Here is a 16,941-nt window from a genome sequence, read left to right on the forward strand (position 1 = left end):
ACTTTCGTGTAAAATTTCTCCTTTATCATAAAGATCGAGATTGACTTCAGCAGAGCTCAGTCATAGTATGAAATTAATGGCTGGGTATGGATGCACCTCTAATACATGCATGACACGAATGTCTTAGACTTGTCGTACGATTTTGGCAGCCTGGACTTTCTTGAGATTATGCAAAGTCTACATCCCAGTGTCTCTGTGTCGGGTTTTTTCAGTGTCTCAGGAAATGTGTTTTAGTCCTACATTTATCTTAACGGGACAATATGACGATTTGGAAATTTGATCGCTCCGAGAGCTCGGCCGATAAGGTACTAAGCTGTCTCCCTTGGCTCGACATTTTCACACAATCATGTACACCCTATCCTGCAAAGGTAACATCGTACGATTCCATTTTCCACGTGCTAAATTGTCAAAATCTCTCTATTATTTTCATATTAATTGAATGCTTACAAGGAAAACGAAAATTTGATGATGTTTCCTCGTTATTGTATAGTTGACAAAATCACAATGTCTGTTAAAAGAATTAGATCAATATACCTAACGATTTCTAAACACTCGAGGATAGCTATTTCATAAGGAGGAAATAACTTGTAAGCATATTGTTGAACAGCCTCCGGAGGCCTTTTCTAATAAACGATTGGAAACAATATAAAATTAAGGTGCTTGAAATGTCAATATGTAACAAGGAAGAAACCATGTCACCGTGTTGATTTAGATTAGTTTTTTGTCGTGATTGTGTATACAAATCACGTCAGTGTCCTTTAAATTTCCATGGCAAGGGGAAGGAAATGAGTTGTTTTTAAATATATATATATACAATTCTCGTGTTTCGTGATGATTTTAGATACACTTGAAAAGAAGATCACCGACATGGTTCCACAGCGTAACCAGCTTGTCTTTGTCATTGCGATCTTAATGCTCTGTGTGAGATCTGTCGAAAATATTGAGTCATGTCAGAAAATGACGATCAAAAACTGCTTCAAATTTTCATGAAATTTTCCAGGCCCTGGAGGAAAGGAACTCAGATCAGCTGTTTCAAAATTGCGTGGAAGTGCAGGTATTTAATGAATGAATAACAATTTTTTGCGGGACAATTTTTCCCTATTGTAATGTATTTTATCTATTTAATCCTATTTATGTCCCAACGTAGTATTCAGACAATTCATTGCCATGAAAACCTTTAGATTTACATGAATTTATCATTAAATCAGTTAATCGAGCTAGCATTGATAATTTCTCAGTAAAATATCCTAGATCTGACGCACCTCTTTTACTCACAATAAAAGTTCGAGGACCTAGTTTATAAGACAAGATTATGAGGAAGGTTGCGGAGGAAAGTTTCAAATGTTAAAGCGTACGTTTAAACTTGTTTCGATGTAGAAAGCTGTTGACTGCCTGTCTGTTCCCCGCTGTTCTGGAGACCTCCTTACTTCGTACCGTTCACTCTTGATTATGACAGCGACTTTGATAAAACAGAGCAACTTGTGTCCAAGCCTGAACTACGCTGGGTTAAAACGATACATGACAGGTTAAGTATTGCTCATCGTTTTAGTTGAGTTGTTTGAGACCTGAGTAAGGGGAGGACGCCTGAAAACACCGGGCATGATTGGTTAGTGCACTTAACACCAGGGGGTCATTGTGTTGTGTTCTTAGGCAAGTCATGATGTCACTCGCATAGTGCCACTCTCTACCCATACCTTTCGGGATATGAATGGGTCTTGCGTGACTGTCACGGAAACCTGACAGGGTGTTGAGATCAAGGGCGTAGCTAGGGGGATCCTGGAGGGTCCTGGGGTGTCATGAGGGGGCCTTTTTAGTCACATTAGGTAACACGTATTAGGGTTCAATATACACGATTTAACAATCTGGTGTGTGCCTTCTGTTTGACAGTGACCCCACGCTTTTAGAAAGCTTAGCTTCTCCGACTGGGGATGGACTTGGTCGATAGGAGTCGAGTATTACTTATTAACCTAATTTTTTTTGTGAGCCACCACAAATGAAATTCAATTCCTTAATCAACCTTTTACAGAATCATCGGGTGACAGCCAAGAAGATGCGGAAAAAGTGGAAGTCAAAGTACACTTTAAGTCAAACAGAAGTTTAGAAGAAAATTAACAAGAGATACAAACGTTTCTGTCTCCTATTTTTCAAAACACATTTTGCTCAGTGCTAAACTGAATCAATAATTTAGAGAAAAATGTCGTTTAGAGGTACGTTGATCTAGACTAAAACATTCTCTTTCACTGACCCTCTAAATCACCTGTCTTTGAATGAATTTACAGGTAATCCAATAATCTGTCATGGCAAGAACCCATGGTTCGATGAATGTGAACGGCAATGTATGTGTTACGATGGCGAACTTTTATTCTGTCATCGGATTAGAAAGGAATTCACAGCGATGACCCTACAGGAGCGAAAAAGATTTGTTGGTGCTATCAAAACTGCTGCAACAAACCCTATTTATGAAGATGATTACAGAAGAATCAGCAAAGTGCATGCCCGGATGCCTACCAAACTCCTCCATCACATGCCTCAGATCTTTCTACCATGGCACAGGTGGTATTTGCTGGAGTTTGAAAACATCCTTCGAAAGGTTGATTGCAGAGTTACAATTCCCTATTGGGACTGGAGTAAGGACGAGAAACACTGGGCCCGAGGAACGGAGACACACGATGTTTGGAATCCGTGTCCTCACGGTTTGGGGGGTGACGGAACTTTGTCTGATAATTGCGTTAGAGACGGGCCTTTTAAGAAAGACGCTTTCTTTGTACCTGAAGATACAGGAAAAAATTGTTTACAAAAGACGTTTTAACATGTCATGCTTCTTTCCAAGCAACGACGTGATTCAAAAAATAACAAAGGATGAAAATTTTGTTGCGTTTGAAAAGTTTGTTCGGGAAAAACTTCACCCTACTTTTCACGACTGTGTTGGCGGTCATATGTTAAAACAGCACTCGGCTTCGTTCTCTCCGGAGTTTTGGATTCATCACAGCTTCATAGATAAAGTCTGGGCGGATTGGCAGATTAACGGAACTGGTCACACATTCGCGTATTTCATAAATATCACCTTTGAGATGCCTTTGAGTGGACGGTTTCCATGGGAGCTGTTAGATAATCATAACTTACCGGATGGAGTTAAAATCAACTATAAAAATCCAGGAGATTCCGCACTTGATTCAAGGCTGCAAAACTTTGTGTAAAAGTCACACAGCTTTATGGTTGTGTCTGACTGATGTGATAAGTTCCAAGCTCACCATGATGAAAACTGAGAGAAAAATATTTTTTTGCTTGTTATCAGCTCAGGGACTGATACTTATACAAACTGACTTGTTTCTAAATGTTTCCACAAACAATGAAAATGAGTCCTCGGCAAAGTTCTTTCATTTTTAGTCCAGTACGGTTACATTTCGTATATTTCATAAACCCAAGTTATCATTTATAGTTATAAATTTATTTTATCCGTTAACTGCAAAGGGGGGATAAGTCCTTTCATCCACATTCTTGGCGCAAGATAATCTTTGACAGATTAAATAATTTAAGTTGACAGTTTTCTGCTTTATGCTATAAACAAAACCTCTCTTACAAAAGCACGTAAACTTGTTAACGTGTTTTTTGTTTTTTACATACCCTTAAATCAACTTGGAAAGATCATAGTGATCGTTCAAAATTAAATGGTTCTAATTTTTTACCCTCTCAAGAAATTGTCGGCGAGCGAGTAAATAATTTTTCTACCCTCTCATCCTGTACAATTTTACATCAGTTCTTCGCGGCGGCATGTACTGATAAAAGTCAGTAACACTACAATCCTTGGATTCTGGTTAGTAACCAAAATGAGAAGGCGGTCTACTCGGCCGGGTGGACTGTCCAAAACAAATTGTCCTCCTACGTTGGAAGATTGAAGATCGAATCACAGCTTTTATTCCAAAGACGTTTCTAAATCCATTATTTCTTTACCAGTGGTAATTGCGTGCTGAGTCAAGCAGGAGTTCGCCTCTTGATTAAACCATATGCACATAAAATAAAAATGAAAATAAACATCAAGCTTCTGTTGTCTAAAAATAATCATATATGTTTCTTAGGGTAGTAAAGGTGAAAGACGAACAGCCACATCACCACTCACTAGTGTGTGTGATCCAATTTTGGAATTCAACCGCCATCGTAACCATAGTATGAAAGTAGAGCTATTAGGGCTAACACAGCTGTCGCACTCTGCTAGCTGGATAGCTTGCTTGTCACCCAGGTTCGCATTATGTTGCTTAAAAATATCATTTGTCTTCTTATCATGATGATTTTGGAAGGTGCAAGGACAGCAGGGTCTACAGAAAGATGAAACGATATCTATAGTAATAGTAATCAAAGTTTAATGTCTTTACGTGGGGCATGGTTACCCATATTGCCCGAGCCAGAGGCTCATGTATGAAACGCAAGACAACAACCCACCCATCCCACCCCAGGGGAGGACATCCATCACACAGTAATCTCGTGAGTGGGAAATTAACGTCTCCTACCCCTAACCCTGTAGGAGACGGGACCTCTATTTATTTTTTCCAATGCGTCCATTTATTCGTTCCTATCATTCCTTTGAAACTGTTAGGACGCATGCTATATCATGATTATTTAGGAAGGCGAAAGGACAGCAGGGTCCACAGGAAGAGGATACGATATCTATCTTTCCTTTGAAAAACAAGACGCGTGTTGTTGTAATGTGTCTCTTCATAGATAATGCAGTAAAAGTCTCCGGATATAAATTTTAGATTATGATTCCTAAAAACCAATTAGGAGAAATGATAAAGAGTTCAATTTACGCTGGATTATGTTAAGTGAAAGTTTGCCATCCTACTGATTTCTAGTTCAGTCTTAACAATAACGTTTCCGAGTCTCCAGCAGTCATTCAACTTTTGATTCAGTTTGAATTGAATATATTCTTTTGTACATAGCCAAAATACAAATTTCTGGCTTTCGCATGAATGTTATTTTTAAGTGACATGTGCTGTTCGAGGCGCCAAGTTAGTACATTGCCTGTACCTGTAGAGCTAGAAGTTCTTATATCAAAGAGCTTGTGAAAACAAAAATAAAAAGATCCCACGAGTCGACTTTGGGGAGAATGATTAACATTTGCAGCTGCCTCATCGTGATTTGCTGAGGTTGGTAATTGCCTGCAGTTTTTCTTTTTTTTTTTTTTTTTTTTTTATTTCATTGATCGGAAATTAAAATTACATAACCTTCTTAACCATTTTCATTCTAACGTCAGTGTGCATATTCCCGATACTGTTCTGCGTACATTTCTTAAGGTACTGACAAGGAGAATGTGTTTAACCAATCAGGAGCTTCTATGATTGGTGATCATTTGGTTTATCCATATGACCTTATTGTGTTATTCAGGGCTGATATTGTAAGGGGGAATAAAGGATAGATGCTACGGACAAAGGAGATAAAAGAAAGCAATTTTGCCATTGCGCGTCGTTAGCCAGTTTTGACAACGGCCTTTCCGTTATCTACTGGACATTAACACTTTTTCTACAATCCACCGTCTTTGCTCAACAATCATGTTTGGTGTAGTAAATGTTCTTCTTCTGCTGTTCACACTATTGGGCAGAACTGTTCTATCATCGTCACAACAAATAGAAAATTGCGCTGCTATGGTTATTCAGGAGTGTTCAGATCATTCCCAAAGGTTCTTTATAGCTGTAGAAAGTAGAAACCAGAGTCTTCGTGACAAGGATTGTAAATGTCTTCAAGTAAGTATTTAATGCGGCTTTTTAAACCTCTTCTCAGTCCTCGCCTGGAGATCTCTTTTACCCAAGAGAACGTCACCTGGTCTGTCTTTTCCGACCTTTTCATCTTTATCGAGCGAGATCGAAACTCAACGATTAATGTTGCTCTGATTCGGAGTGAACCATTGTTATTAAATTCGGTTTGGACTTTATTTTCCAAAATTCAACGATTGTTACTGAGATCAGCCCTCATCAGTATAAAAAATCAATTTTCTTATTTTCAGTCTTCTTTGAACTAGCTTGGTGCTTATGTTCCCGTGTCGATATTGAGTTCTTTTTACGTTTCACAGGCCACAATTGATTGCCTTTCTGTTCCTCGTTGCCTTGGAAACCTATTATCAACATTTCGTCGCTATGTTCTGATGACAGCATTGAGTCTTTCTGAAACGTGTCCCCATCTAGAAATCACAACACTGCGAGGCTATGTGACAGGTGCACACACTACACGAGAGTCCCTTCAATATGTTAATATGGCTATAAATGTAATTATTTAAAAAAATGAAAATCAGTGTCATCCAATTTGTGTTTATGCTCCTAAATTTCAATTGGTCAAATTCTCGGTCAGCAGGTCAGTCAGTCAGTCGGTCAGTCAGTCTGTCGGTGGGTCAGTTAGTCAAACAACCAATCAGTCAGTCGTTTAGTCAGTCCGTGGGTAGGTGGGTAGGTTGGTCATCTAGTTAGTCTTTCGGTCATTCCGTCGGTAGGTCAGTTCAATACATGATCAGTCAGTCAGTAGGTAAGTCAATCGGTAAATGACAGTCAGTCAGACATTCAGGTTCGCTCCGACTAAGGGCTAACCACGAAGGGCTAACGGCTATGCGGCTTTTTAAACCTCTTATTAGTCCTCGCCTGGAGATCTCTTTTACCCAAGAGAACGTCACCTGGTCTGTCTTTTTCGACCTATTCATCTTTATCGAGCGAGATCGAAACTCAAGCCTTCCCTCCGACGAAGGGCTAACGCTCGAAACGTCAGCTTTTGTAATCATTACGGTGGCCAGTTTACCATTTCAACTTTGTTGATATATCCAAATTATTCAGGTTGTCAGACAGTTGATAGATCATTTCTTAGGAGTATCAATCAATGAATGAATCAGTCTGTAAGTCAGCCAATGAATCCGCAGCATATTCCATTTCCATTCAATCACTGGTTGGTATACGTCTGTATCAGTTTATCAGGCAGTTAGTCAATGATAACGTCAGTCAGTGGGTGACTAGACAGATACACTCGAAATTTTAAATAAGGTAACGATATACGCGCATGTTAATCGTATCATCCATATCAGGGAATTTTAACTGTCAAATAAACTACATAACTGAGTTAGAGAAATGTCATGTCACCTTCTCGTAACTTTAGGGACCAAGATGCCTTGCGAGGAAAGTACATCAAGTGTTGATCAGTGTCACAGGAGGTGTCACTGTCGTGATGGCAACCTAGTGTCTTGTTATAGAATACGAAAACAATTTACCGCCATGAGCCCAATAGAGCGACAGCGCTTTATCAACGCCTTTAAACTGGCTTCTTCTAGCCCTCAATACCAAAGTTATTATGAGCATATAACAACTCTGCATTCAAGAATACCGAGCAAATTTCTTCATCACATGCCTCAAATATTTCTTCCCTGGCACAGATGGTATTTGATGCAGTTCGAAAACTTTCTTCGTCAAATTGACTGTCGCATCACAATTCCTTACTGGGACTGGACCAGAGAGTCAGAACACTGGACACAAGCGGCTGTTTGGAGCCCACGCCCTAGCGGTCTGGGCGGTAATGGCATATTGCCAAATAACTGTGTTAGGAACGGACCATTCCAGCAGAAAAAATTCCATTTGCCTTGGTCTGCCGGTGGAGGCTGCATAAAAAGAGAATTTAACTTTTCTTGCTCTTTACCGAACCTGCAAAAAGTGCGTGATCTTATCCAGCTTGAGAATTTTACACTCTTTGAACAGACAGTTCGTGAGCAATTCCACACGAAATTTCATGATTGTGTAGGAGGCACCATGCTTCACCACTCCACGGCGTCCTTTTCTCCAGAATTTTGGCTTCTTCACGGTTTTATCGATAAACTTTGGGCCGATTGGCAAAAGAAGGGAGTGACTTTCCAGTTTCAGTATTACACCGAAATTTATTTTGCAATGCCAGGTTCTGGACAGTTCCCGTGGGAGTATCTTGATCAAGATAATTTACCAGGAGGCCTAAGAATTGTGTATGACAACTCACCACCCTAGAGGAAGGCAGATAGAGGGACACATAGGGAGTCAACTTCTGTTCAGATCGAAGTGTCCCACTCAGTTTTCCTTTTTTCAAATTTCATTCCCATTGGTCGGCGTGTCTTAGAAAAAACAAAACAAAACAAAAAAAAACGACTTGTTTCCTCTTTATAACTTTCTTGCCGTTCAGAAATGCTTAAAAGAAATATTATTAAGAATTTGTGAAATAAAAGAAGTTGCACTGTAACACTTGTACCGGCGTGTGGTCATTCAGGATCATTTCATCAGCAGTTGTACTCAAAAAAAAAAAAAAAAAAAAATACAGAGAAGAGAAACGTGAAGTCGAAACATAATAAACCCCTTTCCACATGAACATTTATGAAACGACCACAAGCGCATTTTATCCTTAGAAGCAGCTCACTGGAGGATGGAGGAACAGAAAAAATAGGAAAATCGAACAAACATATTGATTTTACTAGTTGTGTGGTTTACAGGTGCTAAGCCAGGGATGTCTGTGACTGTTCCAGTTCCCTTTTCACTAATATCTAGGTCGGGGTCTAATTGACGACAAAAAGGTGAATATAGCCAATATTTATTGTATGAAAGTACATCCGAGATACTGACAACCCAAGAAGACCACATTAACCTGACAAATTAATTAAGTCATTTCTAATCTTCCTTTGGCCAAAAAAATGAAGACCACCACAATCCCACCTCAAAGGGTTTGAATACAAGCATTAGCCCACAGGATCATTAAAAATCTGTTGAAAACATATGATCTTTACTGAATACGGAATTTTTATTTGGGTGCTGATATATATGTATTACATATGTATCAGCCCATTTTGGAAAGGGGAGATGAGTTTTTGGTTGAATAAATGTGTAAGGAGATTACGCAAAACAATAAATTAGCCCCAATCCTCAAATATTTTGCAGACGAAATATCAAATTCTATTAACAACAGCAAAACCCAAAGAATAAAAATTGAGAATTCACTTTCAGGAGTGCTCCCTTAAAAACAATGATTTCTCCTTCCCACTCCTAAACGAGAAGCTTATGTTCAAATCCTCGCTGGAGTCATTTATTCGATGCTGTACTTCTGAGCAAGACTGTCAAGTGGTGGCTTGGTGGCTCCATGTAACAGAAACCTAGAGATCAGTCCCAGCAGTTACAAATATGGGCTACACGGCCCCTACGACTAACATGTAGGTGGAGGGATTGAACTGAAAATACTCCAGGATGTAAAAATACAGCAAAAAATTCACAAAATTAAATTAGTTTTGGGTCCAAGCACTTTATTTGGACATTTGCTCTGACAGAGTCAAGAGAAAGCAAATTTTTATGTACAATATCAAATGACAAAAGTCATTCTTCTTTTTTAACATTTTGTGTTTTTTTTGTTTGTTTTTGTTTTTCATGGTTGACAAGAAATAACCAATTCGAATTGCTGACTAGAACTGTTTTTATTATCAACACCATTCATTTGCTCCACACTCCACATCACAATATTTACACCCACTCAATGACAACACTTGATCTTTGACAATGTGCAACTGCATAATCTATCAGGCAATGGCTCCTAAAATAATTATCGCAGCTAACCATTAGATGTCCATCTCAAACTGGGTGGGTACCTCTCCTGAAAAAAGAAGTAAAAAAGAAAAATGGTTCTTATAACTCTTTTGCTGTTTGTTTGATTTTACCCTTCAATCCCTGGGAGTGACTAAGATCTAATTTCTCCCGACAATACAACCCCTGAATCACACATTAAGTTCACAAGAATAAGGGAAGTGATCACCAACTAAAGAAGCTCTCAACAGCTTAGAAAATGTGTAAATAAACGGTGAGGAGAATATGCATACTAATGTTAGGATGCAAAGGGTTTATGAATTTCTGGGAAAGCTAAGAGAAACTGCCCTTTCCTTTTTGTTTTTCTCTTTTCTTTTTGAAATATTAATTTTCAAAGTGAAGAAAGTGTAAGGACTAAATATGGTAAACATGAGCCTCAATAGGTTATCTACAGCACCTACGATTAACAACGCAATAAATAACAGCAGTTATGAGTGTTTCTGCAGTAGACACACATGACACTAGACATTCCACTGGTTCATTGCATATTGAACTTAGTAATTAGGCTTGCATGTCTACATTTACAGAAAACAGTTTGAATTGTTAACTATGGGATGAAAATATTAAAAGCTAAACCCAACTATTTAGTAAAAACAATTAAGGACGTGTTTCCTTACCATTGTCATTTTTATCACACTCTGTTTCAGAGCCATGGATGCCATTGTCTTTGCGAACCCCCGGCTTCAACTTTGCATGACAAGTTACACCTGATATCATTGGCAGATTCTGTGGAGGTGTGCGTGACAGTGGAGAGTTGCGCAATTCCAGTAGAAACTTGCGCTCATATACTATGCGTGTCCCTAAATAATTATAAAACAAGGCATTACTAAAAGTAAAATAAAACACCACAAATGATGAGATAAAAAGTAAAAAAGTTACACCATTCACACATGAACTAGACTCACCATTAAAAAAAAAGGAAAAAAAAAAACAGCACCTAAACTTTAAGGCAATTTTTAATTTTTCTGGGTGACTTCAAAACTGTTTTAAACAAGATAAAAGAGTAGCCATCCGCCACTTCAAGTCAGAAAGTGAAATAAGAATGAGTGTTGGAACCTTGTTTCCAGAGGTAATTTTTCTGGACAACTTCAAAATTGTCTTACACAAGATAAAAGACCATCAGCCACTTCAAGTCAGAACGTGAATTAAGAACAATTGTTGGAACCTTATCTCAAGAGGTAGAGCTAGTTCACTGCGGCTTATGTGTAAGTTAACAGTTGCTCTGCTTAAGGAAGCTGCTCACCACTCTAAAATTAAATAATTCTACTTAGATTGAATGATGAGAAACATTGACAATAAAACAAGTATTTATGTGAAGATATCATGCCAGCACCTGTTAACAAGTTCAGTCAAAAATTATCACAGAACCATTACCAAGCCAACTGTTACCAACAACTTCCCATTACACAAGTTCCAAGACATGCACTAGGCAAGCTGTTAGCAAAAGGTTTCTCCTCAACACATAGTATATTTGAAATTCCTCTAAAATTCATTACAACAGACCACAAATACCATAGCAAAATCAAGGAATCAAACATCTAAGTAGAGTTGAATTGAATGTAAGATGTAGGATGCTGTCATCTCGTAAGTTTGCAATATCTAAAGACAACACAAAGTTTTATAGCAAAGGCTGGATGTAAGCCAAGCACATCGCATATCAGGTAAAAGTTTCAATTTTTGCCCTTTTCACAGGTGAAAGTATGGCAACCGAAGTCATCTTATAACTTTGTTTTCACAACATGCTACTTTCAATGATGAAAAAGGCAGGCCTAGAACAAAAAAAAAAACATACCATACAAGCTGATTTGGACTAATGGAAAATGTGGCATTCAATGTTAGGCTTTGCAAGAAACTGATATAAATCACTCCCATTTAGGACGTGAAGAGACCTTTCTAGGACACCTGAACAAACTTGCAGATATGAGCACACCAAGATTATAAACTTCATGTATTCCCGGTTTCTATTACTTACTTGTTGTGAAATTTGTAAAATTTATCTGATGGGAATGAGTAGGATAGATCTGTCAACTTTGTGCAGAAATCTCGCAAGGCCAGAAGCATTTAATCATACCTTGAGTCCGAGTCTCCCAATAAATTTTTCACTAGACTTGTCTGAATATCTAATCAGTCCAGTATCGCGAACTTTCTTACCTTTGTGACGATTATCCAAATGTTATCGATATGACTTGCAATTATTCAAATGGCTATTTAATTGATAAAGTTTGACGCACTCATACCAAACAACCGTTCATAATCAGTAAGAGGTGTGCGTTTGTAACGCGTATTCAACTGGATTAATTTTACGTATGCAAATATCACAATTTTTGAAATCATTCGCAGTTTAGTCCAATATTAAGTCCTGGAGGTCCCGAGCTATAATGGTAGATAGGAAAGATTGCTTTTCTTACTATATAAAAGATTTTCCTAATAAGAAAGGCCTTTTTATTTAACCGTCATTTATAATGTATCCTCGAAATTCGATGAACAGGTGCTTTGAAAGAATTGAGATGCAAAACATTCATTTAGGCGATCAGACATGCCAGAATAATACATTTACAATGTAATAAATAAAGAATGGCAATAATTAACATTTGTCTCTGCCTTTAGGTGGGAACATAAGATCTTAAAGAAGCATGAGAACTTAAGAAAAGGTATGATTCTAAAACTCCACACTTTGGAAATGAAAACAGTAAACCTAGAGCAATCCGATAGGACTACTCGAAGCTCGCATCTGACACACGACAGGGGATAAAGACTCCAATACGAAAATTGTCAGCGAAACATTCGAGGAATCAAGAGAGCATGAGGACACAGTTAACGGAAAGCATGATAAAACGGATAAATTACTTTATTTTACAATGTACAATATTTTAATTGCAGCAATTAATGAATTAAAACTTTGAATATTTTTCATTACTATTGAGAGATATGACTCAATGCAAATGTAAATCGGCATGTCACGCGGTAAGATAAACCTCAGCATCGATTTAGTGGAGGCAGCTGTTGCGCACCGTCAGTTCTTACAGCTCGTTGATGACCATCCAAGTTTATACTCTAGTCCACTCGTTCAAAACGCAACAAGAAGGTAAGTTTGGTTCAACTGTACTGTTAATCACTCAGTTGAAACGTTTACGGGTATAGCCTTTGGGATCGAAACAAAAAGCCCACAGTTTCCCTTTTCACCGATAGCTTTTGAATTACCGAGTAACAGCAGCTTGCAGAGAAACCGTACCGTAAACAATTGCCATAAAGTCTCGGAAACTATTCCCTTTACGACACACTGAAGTTTATTGGCTACCGAGGCATGTTTAAGCGAAAGAACAGTAACATGTTCTTAAGTAATCAAAGAAAACTCACACGTCTCACACAAAGTAATGACTGATTCAAATACGTTTGTCTGCACGTCACGAAAATAATCTTATCGAAAAAGCAAGGGAACAATTCAAATGCTGACCTTTTCATTTATTTTTCACGTCCCGAATATAATTCATGGATTAGTATCATTTCTTTCCCAAAAGCTCACATCATAAAAAATCCGGTGAATTTCAAGTTCGACGTGTCTGTTACAATAATGTAAAAGATGTAGAGTGCAATATCATCATCGGATATGGGGATTGATTTAGTGAGGTCCCCACTCTCACTAAGTTTTCATTTCCGAGTACCAAGCACTGAACTAAGTGAGGAGACTGAGAAGATGGAGTAGAAAGTTAAAGTGTGGGCTCACTAAACAGCGAAAGAAAGAACAGAATGAGAAAATCAACGATTTCAATCAATCTTGTTGTCCTGAAATGTATCGCGCACCCATGGTATCCTCCCATCCATGGAGTCTTTACAGACGGTTGCAAGGAAGCTTTTACCTGACTCTAAACTGATTTGAAGTATTTTTAGCCTTGTTTTTCTTTTAGGTATGAGCTTTTCTGGCTGCCTTGGCTCGATCAATCCACCACCTCAGAAATTGCGGCACCACTCGACATCGCATGGGTTTGGCACGTGCACATGCTGTCACCTGTCAATTATGAAAGGGACTGCAACGAAATTGTCTCTATACTACTAGATCACAAGATCCTAAGCGGAGAGCAGCGTCAGAAAAGGCTTGTTAAGGCCAAAGCTCTATGGGAAAAGTTGTATCCTGGCGAACCTTTTGAAGTTGACCTGACGGCCGTTGCTGACAATGCGCAAGATTTCAAGTCAAGAATTGAGTATGACATCGCAGCTGCTTGCGCTCGACAGAGAGTCTTTTATTATCAGGTGTCCTTACCTCACTATGAAGATAAGAAATTTTTGACTAAAGCAATGGAGAGGTATAAATTACATCTCATGCTCAAGCGAGATAATCCAGGGACGTTTCTTGTGCCTTGCTATGACTTTGACCTCATTTGGCATGCGCATCAAGTAAATCCACCACTATACTGAAAGGACGCCACAGGAATACTGGGAAAAGTACTTAAACATGATGACTCGGTGAACGACCGACAGCCTGGCTCAAAGCTCAACATGTCTCAAAGCTCAACGTCGACAGGCGTTTACCTGCCGAGTGGTGCACTCAGCTTTGCTGATGTTCTCTTCCGTGGAGGTTATCAACCAGTCTGGTTGTGTTGTTAGTACGGGACACTTACTACGAGGGAACATACTTCCCACCAAGGAACAAGTGAGCAAGCCACAAAAATGCTGTACTTTGGATGAGAATGGTGGAGAGAGAGAGCAATGCTTATAAGAGGAAGTAAAGACTGGGGAGTCTGCATTGGAAAATGGGAAGGGTTTGTTAAGGGTGTCCCTGGCGTGCCTGGAATAAAAGGGCAGACAAATAATCCAGGTGTCAAAGGAACGCCTGGGGTGAGAGGCAAACCTGGACATTTAGCCATCAAATTCTTTTCACTGTCCGGAACAAAAGAGTGGAAAGAGGTTGAAGAACGGGGAGACCAGTTCTGGGTGGCTCTTGGCAAAAAGTTAAAGCTCAGCATCGACCTGCGCACGGGCTTGATTTCGTTTCCCTCTGAAGTCCATCACGTGCCGGAGGTAGTTGCGCTCGGATTTTCAATTGCCATTCTTCATCTTCTATGCCAGCCTTACACTCCCGCCGGAAGTGCAGATTACTCGAAACCGTCAGTTTGCGCTGCACACCAGGCCGACAAACCAGGCAGAATTCACAATGAAGACCTTGCGTTAATAGTGGCAGCCGGTTACTATGCCAACACTGTACCGACTAACTCGTACCTAAAGTATAAAACTGGAGGAGGTGCCTGCGGAGGATATGGTGGATGCGGTTGATGCGGTGGTTGTGGTGGCTGTGGCGGCTGTGGTGGTTGCGGTAGCTGTGGAGGATGTGGAGGTTGCGGCGGTGGCTGCGGATGATAACTAACTGAGATGATGCCATAAACATTCATTGTCACAGACAATTGATGATCTTAAACTATTAACTATTTCGGTAATTGTAAGATACTGAGGAACCTCGCAGAAAACACGCAAGGTACCTGTAAGATCACTGGTAACTTAAAGACAATGGTAAGAAACGGCAGAAGTGTGCGTAATCCAAGGCCTCGTTAGAAATGAACAGTTACTAAGTTCTTTGTTGTGTCATAGAATACGAAATCCGATTAACTCCGGAACGTTAGTCTCGGTTTGTTTTTCGAGTAAGTACGCTCTTCGGTCATATTATAACACGTTTTATATCACACTGTAACATAACAATATCTATAATATTTGTCATAATGACATGTATCAAAATTCTTTGTATTCACCCTAATCAATCGCAATCTAGAATTTAGTCCATTGAGAGGTAAAATGAACAATATCCACAGATTGCAACTTAATAACGGCTTCTGTAAATCAAAATTAAGCTGTTTAATTGTAACGATGGCGGTTCACGCTGATGAAGAGCTAAAGCTCGAAACGTCAGCTGAAGAATCTCTTTACGGGGGCCGATTCACATTATGAACTCAATTGGATAAAACATAACTTTCTTACTGTAGCCTGTCAGAGGACGTAGTGCACTCCTCAAAAACTCCTCTTAGGATTGAGAATTTTTGCCATTTAATGTCATAGTTATCTGATCAGATTTTAATAAGATTATATCAGGCAAAGACGGCTTTAAATCTGATAGAAATCGAAATGCAGTCTTTCAGTGCTATGTTCGCAGTTGTAGCTAGAGTCGACTTTTATCTCTGTTCCGTCAAAGTTTTGTCTGTCAGATAATCCGAATCTCTCTTGCTGCGTCATGTTCTTTTGTTTGTTTGCTTTTGCTTTTCCTTCCCTTAGTCTTCCCTCAATCGGTACCAGTAATACGGGATATGTGTTAATGTGCAGTCTAAAGCGTTCATCCGACGTCACGGTAACCTTCAGCATCACGGATATATAATTTTTCGAGTTGCGTGTCGGCTGTTTGTCGTTAAAAATCAAATCTTGATGAAATGATATTTTGATCAAATTACAGTGAAACCATCAAATTACAACAAAACTCATATATCTCATTCATGTACCAAACAAGCCTCCCCGTTGCTGAAGGTCAAAATAGCTAAAAAAAAAACTTTTTGGTCACGAGGCATTGACAAGACACATATGGAAGAGTTTCAAACTTTTATTCAGGCTGTGAAAACCGCCCGCACTTTTCAAGTTAAATTCGGAAACTTCATTGTTTTCGGTCGTTTAGTTTCATATTGAACAATTTAACCAAAGAAATCCACGCGGAAAGTATGAGTATGAATGTTTTTTAGCGAGATTCTTTTCGAAGAAACGAGTCAAGGATGTGCCTAAAGATCGCACGTGACAGAAAGACAGGATACTGACTGACTTCCCTGTCAGGCTAAGTGAAACTTTTCTAAAACCAATGTGGCAATTGCTCAGTCATCTTGAAAGTCACTTTTTTCTTGTTTACCAAGCTAAATTATAGAATTGTGAGTCATGGCGGGCTCCTTGGATAGAGTGTTGTTGTGAAAAAATACATTTCGTCGAAGAACGCGGATTTAACCGAAATTTACATTTTTGTTTGACCATAATGTACGAGTACAAGAAATACTATCTATTTGCTTTTATTTTTATCTTAAGTATTGATCCACCTTTTTAAAACATTTAAAAGTCCTCGTTCTGAGAAATATTTGTCTTTTACGTTTCCCTTAGCCTCAGTCTACCAATCGGTAAGGACAACACTTGCTATGTGTTACTTTGGAGTGCAAAGCGTTCCAACCTTCAGCGCCATGATGGTTAATTTCCCTAGTTACGTGTCAGTTCGTTTAATTAGGTTGTTTTTCGCTTGAGATCAAATCTTAGTTTAAACGATATCTTGATCTAATTACAGAAAAACAACCAGATTACGTTACGACTCATATATCTTACATAC

The 16,941-nt window shown here is 38.9% G+C and overlaps 2 protein-coding genes and 2 pseudogenes across 4 annotated transcripts; 3 read left to right on the plus strand and 1 right to left on the minus strand.

Annotated features, from left to right (window-relative positions):
* The first annotated feature begins 957 nt into the window (after positions 1 to 957).
* LOC148741669 (uncharacterized) lies at positions 958 to 3,197 on the plus strand (annotated as a pseudogene). The gene is made up of 3 exons (XR_015989191.1): positions 958 to 1,054; positions 1,378 to 1,525; positions 2,280 to 3,197. The product of XR_015989191.1 is annotated as an uncharacterized LOC148741669 (transcript).
* Positions 3,198 to 5,021: 1,824 nt separating this feature from the next.
* On the plus strand, positions 5,022 to 8,447 carry LOC148741670 (uncharacterized). The gene is made up of 3 exons (XM_088743925.1): positions 5,022 to 5,735; positions 6,062 to 6,203; positions 7,126 to 8,447. Exons 1-3 carry the CDS (start codon positions 5,544 to 5,546, stop codon positions 7,995 to 7,997), a joined length of 1,206 nt encoding a protein of 401 aa, XP_088600051.1. The 5' UTR covers positions 5,022 to 5,543; the 3' UTR covers positions 7,998 to 8,447.
* An 806-nt stretch (positions 8,448 to 9,253) lies between these two features.
* Positions 9,254 to 11,480, minus strand: LOC148741671 (uncharacterized). The gene is made up of 3 exons (XM_088736433.1): positions 11,401 to 11,480; positions 10,226 to 10,581; positions 9,254 to 9,618 (listed from the first exon to the last, which is right to left on the minus strand). The coding sequence occupies exons 1-3, from the start codon at positions 11,478 to 11,480 to the stop codon at positions 9,584 to 9,586; spliced, it is 471 nt and encodes a 156-aa protein (XP_088592559.1). The 3' UTR covers positions 9,254 to 9,583.
* An 804-nt stretch (positions 11,481 to 12,284) lies between these two features.
* LOC148741672 (uncharacterized) lies at positions 12,285 to 15,895 on the plus strand (annotated as a pseudogene). The gene is made up of 2 exons (XR_015998337.1): positions 12,285 to 12,693; positions 13,514 to 15,895. The product of XR_015998337.1 is annotated as an uncharacterized LOC148741672 (transcript).
* Positions 15,896 to 16,941: the final 1,046 nt, after the last annotated feature.

This window comes from Stylophora pistillata, chromosome 1 (assembly GCF_964205215.1).
Source record: "Stylophora pistillata chromosome 1, jaStyPist1.2, whole genome shotgun sequence".
Classification (NCBI taxonomy): Eukaryota; Metazoa; Cnidaria; class Anthozoa; order Scleractinia; family Pocilloporidae; genus Stylophora; species Stylophora pistillata.

Bases quoted from the DNA above. Each gene is read 5' to 3' on its own strand.
- LOC148741670 (XM_088743925.1), top strand. From the start codon at position 5,544: ATGTTTGGTGTAGTAAATGTTCTTCTTCTGCTGTTCACACTATTGGGC. The intron at 5,736-6,061 runs GTAAGTATTTAA...TACGTTTCACAG, and splicing joins AGGATTGTAAATGTCTTCAA to GCCACAATTGATTGCCTTTC. The intron at 6,204-7,125 runs GTGCACACACTA...TCGTAACTTTAG, and splicing joins ACTGCGAGGCTATGTGACAG to GGACCAAGATGCCTTGCGAG.
- LOC148741671 (XM_088736433.1), bottom strand. From the start codon at position 11,480: ATGGGAGTGATTTATATCAGTTTCTTGCAAAGCCTAACATTGAATGCC. The intron at 10,582-11,400 runs GTATGTTTTTTT...ACAGTTTTGAAG, and splicing joins AGTCCAAATCAGCTTGTATG to TCACCCAGAAAAATTAAAAA. The intron at 9,619-10,225 runs GTAAGGAAACAC...TTCTTTTTTCAG, and splicing joins GTGTGATAAAAATGACAATG to GAGAGGTACCCACCCAGTTT.